This window comes from Nycticebus coucang, chromosome 8 (assembly GCF_027406575.1).
Source record: "Nycticebus coucang isolate mNycCou1 chromosome 8, mNycCou1.pri, whole genome shotgun sequence".
Classification (NCBI taxonomy): Eukaryota; Metazoa; Chordata; class Mammalia; order Primates; family Lorisidae; genus Nycticebus; species Nycticebus coucang.
Window position 1 is genome coordinate 88,256,369 of NC_069787.1, and position 10,069 is coordinate 88,266,437.

The window sequence follows — 10,069 nt, forward strand, 5'->3', positions numbered from 1 at the left end:
TTCTTAGTGGGCTTATTTGAATTTTTTCTTGTTGATTTGCTTGAGTTCTTTGTAGATTCTGGTTATCAGCCCTTTGTTGAATGGGTAGTACACATATGTCTTCTCCAGTTATGTAAATTGTCTCTTTGCTTTGTTGATTGCATCCTTTGCTGTGCAGAAAATCTTTAACTTGGTCAGGTCTTTACTTACTGAGCTTATTTACTTTTGTTGTTGCTGCAATTGCCAATGGGGTCTTCTTCATAAATTCTTTCCCAAGCTGATGAGTTGAAGAGATTTTTCCCACACTTTCTTCTAGGGTTTTTATAGTTTCATGTCTTAGGTTTAAATCTTTTACCCATCGTGAAATAATTTTTTGTAAGTGGTAAGAGGTGTGGGTCCAGTTTCATTCTCTTACATGTGGCTGATCAGTTCTCCGAGCATCATTTATTGAAAAGTTAGACTTTTTCCCAATGTATGCTTTTGTTTACTTTATCAAAAGTCAGATGGTGATATGTCTGAAGTCATGTAATTAAATTGCCAACATCTTAGTTTGCAGAACTGGAAAAAGTAATTCCTATGAAATCAGAAAAAAAAAAAAAACTTGAATAGCTAAAATAATTCTATAAAATAAGAACAAATCTGGAGGCATCACTTTTTATGTAGTTAGCATTTTGATATATCACCTCCCAAAAAGGTTCTCTCTGGGTGGGTACATTAATATGCAAGAGAGATTGTATTGTTGATGTTGTTTTGTAGCCTGCCCTTTTCACTTACAGATAGATCACGGGTGTCTTTGCAGGACTTGGGAAGTGACAGAAATTCTCATGAGAATCACTAGATTGGAATGAGGGAGCTGACTCATCTGCCTTGGCCAAAACCACTTTCCTTTAAGTGCCTTGGAGAAGAACACAGACATCTTAAAGTTATCATTTTCTATTTTTAATAAGCCCTTAATTTTCTTTGTTGCTATGGGTGCATGTTTCTACTTTGTTCAGGATTAATATATTTTATTCCATTGAGATGAGTCTGCTTATACCAGTAATGTGAGCTAATTGCTCACTCTTTAAGATCATAGAGAAACTTTTTATTTTACAAAGAGTAAAGGGATTTAGCAATGATTAAGTCCAATCCACATATTTTATAGGTCAGAAAATTGAGATCCAAGACAGGTGATGGAACGGGACTCGACAAATGATATGTCATAACTCCAGAAATGTTTTGCACATTTTCCACGTGCTTCTATCTTATGGGAAATTCATAAACAGAGGACTTGAGGATATCATAACATTTTGACAAGATAGGGACCCCTGAACATTCAATTAAAGTTCACCCTAATGTTCTACCACACAGCTTTTCCCCACTTCCTGCCTTCCGTTTGATCATAACACCCCAGCTAAGTTCTCTCTCATGTCTGGGGATCCATGGAAAATAACTCCCTTTTCTACCTGAACCTCAGACAGAAGGGCAAAGAGAGAGAAAGAGAGCAAGAGGAGGTGAATTGACTCCTGTGGTAACTGCACTACTTGTTACATGACCTAAGCACCTATTAAAATTCCACTTCCCAATATCATCACAGTGGTAATGAAATTCCAACATAGATTTAGAGGGAACAGATGTTCCAACCATAGGCCCCAATCCCATTCCTTTACTTGCAGATGAGGAAACTCAGGCTGACCAACTTAACTGAATGTCCAAGATATCATGGAAGTCATAGGTGGCCAAAGACACCCCATGGCTTAGGCACTAATGATACTTTCACATGGAGATGTCATTCTATCCATTGTGACTATAAGCTCTTGAAGGAAGTATTACCATCCCCATTTCCCAACCAGGAAAAGTGAAACTCAGAGATGTTGAGTGACTTGTTCAAGGCCACACAGTAAATAATTGTTGAAGCCAGGTTTCAAACCCATGACTTAATAGCAGAGGCAGAGAGTGATAAAAAATACAGAGAAATGAGGTTTAACACTGCCCAAGGTGCAGGGATCAGAAAAGGTTTTACAGAGGAGGTAACATCTGAATAGGTCTAGAAAGAGGGTGGGAGTTCTGGGGATTGGAGGCAGGGAAGAGAGATTTCTAGGTAGAGAACAGTGGGAACAAAGACAGTGAATTGTGGAAGAAGAGACAGTAAATGGATTTTGGAGTATGGGGAGATGAGAGTGGACAATGAGCCAGGGATTAACTCACCAGGGGCCATAAAAGCCATATTAAGGGTGTTAGGTGTTCTCCCTCAAAGTGGAGCTTCTCAAATTGCAATGTGACCAAGATCAGCTGGGGATCTTGTTAAACTGCAGGTTCTAAATTAATAGATAAGAGGCAGAGCCTAAGAATCTACATTTCTAATAAGCTCTCACATGATACTGATGCTGCTGGTTTAAGGAGCAACAAAGGCTTGGACTCCTGCTGTCTAGCATAGTAGTTACAAGCCACATGGGGCTACTGAGCCCTTGAGATGTGTCCAAAGAGACCGAGAAGCTATATTTTTAATTTTATTTCATTTTAATTCATTTAAATTTAAGATTTAAAACATGGTCTGTTAATTTAAAACTTTGTTTGGATTTCCTTGAATCAACTCTTTCAATTGAAACTGAGCAAGTATTGCAACAAGAATTTACAATACATTGGGAAGCACTTAAAAGTAAAGTATACACCAGAATTCAAAGATTTGAATGCAAAAAGAATGTAAAATATCTCACTTTTATATTAATTACATGTTAAAATGGTGTTTGGGATATATTGGGTTAAATATGAATTGTCAGATTAATTTGCCCTTTTAAAAAATGTTTTTAAATGTGGCTACTAGAAAATGTAAAAATTACATATATGGCTTGCACTAGTGGTTCACGTTCTATTTCTACTGGTTGGCACTGCTATAGATGAGAATGAGACACCATTTCTCAGTTTTCCTCTAGAGAGAATTCCTGGACAAGGTTCAGATTGCTGCATTTGAAGAGCTGCAAGCACATGGCGGTTCACCCTCATTCCCCAGGCCTGGGCAGATGAAGACATGGGGAAATTGCATGATGTTCTGCAGTAAATGCAGAACATTTATTTGAAGAGGCTCATGGCCCCATCTCCCCTGGTCTGCATCTTTCTACAGGCTACACTTTGCTGGGAAATGCTGTTAATTCTCATTACTTTTCTAGCTAGGACGAGAAGACAAATGGATGTATCTTTAAGACATGCCGCTCGGGGAGCCCTGTCACAGCTCACTTTCCAGTTCACCTGTAACCATGACAACTTCATTGACGCAAGTTGCCATGGAACATAATTTAACCTAGATCAGATTTTTAAAAAGGAAAGAATGGAAAAATACTCAGCTTTGTCTCAGGAGGACCATCAGAGCTGGGCTCTCTGGCCATAAGCTCTTAACTACCAAGCTCATTTAATTACTTTTGTTTCTCATTTCCCTGGGGGTGCTTTTCTGCCAGCATTGATTTCCAGGGAAGCCTGGGAGGCGTTGGGGTGGAAATGGTTGGTGTTATGGGATCCTGTGGCTCCAGTGACCTTGAGCCGGTCTGGGCTAGGAAGGTTTCCACTACATCCCCTCAAATCCATCTTGGAACAAGTATAGCTCTAATGTGGGAACTCTAAGACACTTCATTACATTTCAGAGCTGGAAGGTGTTCAGATGGGAAGGTGGTGAGGGGTATAAGGGAAGGATCGGAACCCACTGGGGGGTTAGGTCTTGGTCCTATAAACCTACAACCCCATTCAAGGAGGCAGAAAAACTGGGAGGATATAAGAAGCAAAAGATGCTATACAATCGAAGAAATAATGGGAAAACTCTGTGATCTCAAATTCAAATAGAAAGTATCAGTACTCATTATTTCTTTTATTATTTCTTTTGTGTCTAAAGAGAAATGTGTTGCCTAGATCTGTTTGCTGAAAGGGTCTGGAGTAGCAATGATTAACCTTCATGCCTGAATTGTAGACTCTAAATGCCATTTCCCACTAAAAGGAGTCAGGGCTCCTTGAGGAATGGCCAATTCCATACCCAAGGAAGTAAATGTGCAAGATGGTTGTGGAACACCTAGCTATGCCAGAAGAGGATGAAACTTTCAACATCAGTGGGGTCATATCAAAGGCACCCAAGTGTCTACATGAAGGGTCTCCCATTGGCTAAAAATGAAACAGAAAAAATTGATACAATAGACTGAAATTGCCATTGACTGAACCAAAACACAGATGTTTAAAAAAACATGTTCAGATGTTATTAGGGATCCAGATAAATAAAGAGAAAGCACCCAGTGTTTGTTCTGTCCCCTAACCAAATAAGTGATGAAAGGTCTTTGTAGACAATTTCAGCTAGTAAGCTAGAAAGTGCAGATGAAAGGATACAATCAGTAAATCTTTTAGAGTAATGTATTTTGGTAACAATCCTTAAGGGATGCTGAAACCACTGGGTGAATGTTGATGAGGAACTTTATAAAGATAGAACATGTTGACAACACCCAAATCCACTGATGGATCGATCTTAGCATTATTATTACTGAAAGGAAAACAAGCCGACATTATGTGCCTGTTTACATGCAATGGGTAGTACACAGCACTGTTTCTGAGGCATTCTTGACTAAAGCATTAGCCAGACTCTAATCAATCATTTTTACTAAGAAGTTTTTATTATTTTGTTACATGTAATAATACTGGTGTGGTGGTCATAAAATAGTTAAATGTCCTTATGAAATGTTAGAAATGAATACTGAAATAATTCAGGGTAAAATGATATGATGCCTTAGATTTGCACAAAATTACTCCTGCAAAAAACAAATTTACAAAAGGACAAGTAAATTACGTGAGTTAGACAAAATGTTGATAATCATGAAAACTGGACAGATAAAAGCCTATTGTGTTCTTATGAGTGAGTCAAGATTTTTTATAATGAAAGAAAATACAGGTTACACAATTCTAGAAGGGAGGAAGCAAATTATTTTTGCTCCAAAAGGAATGAAAAGCAGCTGCATTTTATGTGGGGTTAGAAAGCTGCCCACAGTCTCAACACTAAAGATCTGGCCCACAGGGAGCCATTGCAGCTCTTCATCACAGCCACTGTGCAGAATGTAACTCTCACTGTCACCCGCAATCTGTATGAAGCTTTTCTTAGTTACTCCTACCTTCCCCACTTTCACCCTCCCCCCCATTCTAGTCTCTCATTTTAAGTATATTCTTTGTAGCTAAAGCTCATTAGAAGATTGATGTCCAATATTAGAAAAAAGCCCTGCTGTGGTAGGTGATCAAAATTTTAAAAAAATATCATTTTCAAGTGATTTATTCAACAATTTTCTCTTTTCTGAAGACTTGGTACGTTAACTTAGGATATTCAACCTTAGTCAATAATCGGCCAACGTTGGCTATTAATCTCAATGAATTTTAGATTCATCCGTGACTATTGGGCATCTCTGCCATAATGTAACATTTAAGAAAAGTCAAAATAACTTATTAGAACAGTGCTTATATTTCCTTTTCCAGTTTTCATCTATTTAAAAAATAGAACCTCAGGAAATCGTGAATTTCTCCAGGCTAAGGCTACTCCTTTTGTTGTGTTTTCTCCCCTTGAACAAATCTTGTAATAGTTGTCATGACCTTGAAGTTTTGATTCTTTCTCCTTTTGTTTAAATTCATATCACAGCTATGTTTACCATTCTATTGGCAACTATGATCATTTTTTATCTATGCTTTTAAAATGTCAGTGATTTTTCATATATTCACAACATTGTGCTACCATTACCACTATCTAATTCCAGAATTTTTTTTTTAAATTTTAAGTAAATTTATTTCAGGTTAATGTGAGGATACAAGCAACCAGGTCAAAATATTTGATTTTGTTTGGTAGAGTTCATCTTCTGGTTATTTCTCACACACAAAAAGTGTGCCAATGCTGCCCCCTCCCCATGCCCATTCAGTGAGAGCATCCAAACACCCTCCTTCTCCCCCATTACCCCTCCCCCCAATGTGAATTGAAATGAGTTTTTCTCCTATTTGGACATGCATTGAATCATCTATTGGCTTCATATTAGTATTGAGTACATTGGATGTTTGCTTTTCCATTCTTGTGATACTTTACCAAGAAGAATGTATTTCAGCTCCATCCAGCACATTAAGTCACCATCTTTTTGTGGCTGAATAGTATTCCACAGTGTGCATGTGCCACAATTTGTTAATCCATTCCTGAGTTTATGGACATTTAGGTTTTTCCACATCATGATGATTGTAAATTGAGCTGCAATAAACAATCTAGTGCAAATATCCTTATGGTAAAATAATTTTTTCTCCTTTGGGTAGATGCCAAGTAGTGGGATTGAGGGTCAAATGGGAGATCTAATTTGAGATCTTTGAGAATTCTCCATATTTCTTTCCAAAGAGACTGCATGAGTTTGCAGTCCCACCGACAGTGTAAAAGTGTTCCCCTCTCTCCACATATACAACATCATTTGCAGCTTTGGGACTTTGTGATGTGGACTAATTCTTACTGGGTTAGGTGATGTCTTAGGGCAGTTGTTCTCAGCCTTCCTAAAGCCGCAATGTTAAAAAGGGGTCGTGACCCACAGGTTGAGAACTGCTGTCTTAGGGTGATTTTGATTTTCATTTCTTTGATGATTAGGGAAAATTAGCATTTTTTCTTATGTTTGTTAGCCATTCATCTGTCTTCCTTGGAGAAGGTTCTATTCATGTCTCTTGCCCAGTGATATAAGGGATTGTTGGCTCTTTCTTTGTTGATTAATTTGAGTTCTCTGCAAATCCTAGTTATCAAGCCTTTGTCCAATTTGTAATATGCAAATATCTTTTCTCATTTGGAAGGTTGTTTATTTGCTTTGGTTGTTGTCTCCTTAGCTGTACAGAAGCTTTTTAGTTTAATTAAGTCCCATTTATTTATTTTTGTTGTTGTTACTATTGCCATGGAAGTCTTTTTCATAAAATCTTTCCCCAGGCTGATATCATTAAGTATTTCCCCACACTTTCTTCAAGGATTTTTATTGTTTCATGCCTTAGATTTAAATATTTTATCAATCTGGAATCAATTTTTGTATGTGGTGAAAGGTGCAGGTCCAGTTTCAGTCTTTTACATGTGGTTATCCAGTTCTGCCAGCACCATTTATTGAATATGGATTCTTTTCCCCAGTGTAGGTTCTTGTTTGGTTTATCAAGGGTCAGGTGGCTCTAAGATGTTTTTCAGTTTCATCTCATGGTTTTCTTCTTGGTTCCAAATGTCAATGTCTTGGGTGGCACCTGTGGCTCAGTGGGTAGGGCACCAGCCCCATATACCGAAGGTGGCAGGTTCAAACCTGGCCCTGGCCAAACTGCAACAAAAAGATAGCGAGGCATTGTGGCAGGTGCCTGTATTCCCAGCTATTCGGGAGGCTGAGGCAAGAGAATTGCCTATACCCAGGAGTTGGAGGTTGCTGTGAGCTGCAAGGCCATGGCACTCCACAAGTGAGACTCTGTCTCTACAAAAAAATAAATAATAATAATCTGGCTTCTCAACAGATTGCATAAATCTTTCACCTTTTACCAAATGTCAATGTCTCTATTTTTGTGCCAATACCATGCTATTTTGATCACTATGGCCTTTTGGTATACCCTAAAGTCTGGTAAGGTGATACCCTAGGATTTGTTTCTATTACTAAGAATTGCCTTAGCTATATGAGATTTTTTCTAGTTCCATACAAAATGAAGAATTGTTTTTTCTATATCTTGAAAGTATGATGTTGATATTTTAATGGGGATTGTATTAAATTGGTAGAATTTGGGGGGAAATATAGACATTTTCACTATTTTGATTCTTTCCAGGCATAAGCATGGTATGTTCTTCCATTTGTTAATATCTTCTGTTATTTATTTTCTTAGAATTGCATAATTTTCTTTGTAGAAGTCCTTCACCTCTTTTCTTAGGTATATCCCTAGGTATTTCTTTTTTGTTGAAGCTACTGTAAAGGAAATTGTGTCCTTGATTAGTTTCTCCACTTGGCTATTGTTGGCATATATAAAGGCTACTGATTTGTGGACATTGATTTTATATCCTGAGACATTACTCTATTTTTTAATCACTTCCAGGAGTCTTGTGGTTGAGTCTTTGGGGTTCTCTAAGTATAAGATCATAACATCGGCAAAGAGTGAGAGTTTGACCTCATCTGCTTCCATTTGTTTTTTTGTTTTTTCATTTTTCAGTATAAGGTGTATTACTGGAATCTCCGTGTCACCATGTTGACTATAGGAAAAACGCATTAACTCCTTTGGCAAAGTTGGTCCTTAACAATCCAGCCAGAAGTGGATCTTTCAGATACAAATATATATACCCCTTGTTAACTTTTTTCCCCATGAGTCCTCAGAAATGCACTAGAGAAAGACAAACCTTGGGTAAACAGTTTACCAGCAAACCAATTACAAGGTAGAAAGTTTAAGATTTGAATATGAATCCTGGAACAGCTTTGAAGCTATCCACATGTATGAACACATCAGTCAAAGTCACCTCCCAAAGTCCCAACAGTTTAGTTCTCCCTTAACTCTCCTAGAGATTTCTGCCTTTTTAAGATGCCAACTTAAGCTTGCCCAGGCTGAATTAATCCAACACTCAGATGCCTAATCTCTCCCCCTTGTCAAACAGCTATCAAAATTTTGGAGGTCACGGATAAGACCGCAAGTTTAATTTACAGAGGTAAACTTTCTTTCCAGTGAAAAAATACATGGCAATTTGTATTTCAACACCTGGTATAAGGCACAGATACACTCAACAGGCTACATTAAGTATAATTTCCATTTTATTTTTTTCCTAAAGGATAGCTATTCTTCAGTCCTCAAGAACTCAACTCCTTACATGGGCTTTGGTGAAGGTCTTGGGGCAGCACCCGCAAGTCTAAATCTGGGTGGAGGTGTTCGGTCCTTGCGGGCTTCCCGAGAACGGTTCCTGACTACCTTGCTGTGAATGGCACAACTCACACAGTAATGTAGCTTCACATAGAGCTTGGGAAGCACATAAGCGTCGAAGACACTCGCTTCAGAAATATCCCTTACAGCCGCGGCCTCCACTATGTTCCGAATGACGAACTTCTTTATAGCTTTGTCTTTGGGAAGGCATCGGGCGCAGTTCGTGCAGCGAATAGGTTGCACATGGCCACGACCCTTTTTGGCACGACTGTTGTTCCTTCTTTTCTTTGTCATCTTCAAAGCAAGGACGCGAAAACATCTGCTTCCATTTGGATGACCTTTATTTCCTTTCTTGCCTGATTGTATTGGCTAGAATGTCCAGAATTATGTTGAATAGTAGTGGCAATAGAGGATGACCTTGTCTGGTTCCCATTCTAAGTGGAAAAACTTTCAGTTTTACTCCATTCAGTATAATATTAGCTGTGGGGCTGTTATAAATGGCTTCAATCAGTTTAAGAAATGTGCCACCTATGCCTATATTCTTAAGTGTTCTTGTTAGAAAAGGATGCTGAATTTTATCAAATGCTTTTTCTGCATCTTTTGAGAAGCTCATATGTTCTTTGTTTTTATTTCTCTTGATATGGTGAATAATGTTTATGGACTTGTGCATGTTAAAGCAGCCTTGCATCCCTGGGATGAAACCTACTTGATTGTGTTGTATAATTTTTTAATGTGTAGCTGTAATCTATTGACTAGGATTTTACAGAGAATTTTTGCATCTATAGTCATTAGTGAAATTGATCTGAAGTTCTCATTTTTAGTTGGGTCTTTTCCTGGTTTTGGTATCAGGGTAATGCTTGCTTCATAGAACATGTTGGGGAAGATTCCTTCCTTCTCAATTTTTTGGAATAATTTCTGTAGCATGGGTATAAGCTCTTCTTTGAAGGTTTGATAGAATTCTGGTGTGAAGCCATCTGGACCAGGGCATTTTTTTTGGGGGGGGGGGAGAGTTTTTTATTGTTTCTTCGATATCCGTGCTTAAAATTGGTCTGTTCAAGAGATCTATTTCTTTATGGTTAATGTAGGGAGAGGGTGTGATTCCAGGTATTGATCTATTTCCTCCATATTGTCAAATTTCTGGGCATAGAGTTTCTTGTAGTACTCAGAGATAATCTCTTGTATCTCTATGGCATTTGTTGTTATTTTCTCCTTTATCATTTCTGATCGA

The 10,069-nt window shown here is 38.0% G+C and overlaps 1 protein-coding gene across 1 annotated transcript; it reads right to left on the minus strand.

Moving 5' to 3' along the window:
• Positions 1 to 8,717: 8,717 nt before the first annotated feature.
• Positions 8,718 to 9,148, minus strand: LOC128592042 (40S ribosomal protein S26-like). Its single transcript, XM_053599878.1, has one exon. It carries the CDS (start codon positions 9,133 to 9,135, stop codon positions 8,788 to 8,790), a length of 348 nt encoding a protein of 115 aa, XP_053455853.1. The 5' UTR covers positions 9,136 to 9,148; the 3' UTR covers positions 8,718 to 8,787.
• Between the last annotated feature and the right edge of the window lie 921 nt (positions 9,149 to 10,069).

Bases quoted from the DNA above. Each gene is read 5' to 3' on its own strand.
- LOC128592042 (XM_053599878.1), bottom strand. From the start codon at position 9,135: ATGACAAAGAAAAGAAGGAACAACAGTCGTGCCAAAAAGGGTCGTGGC.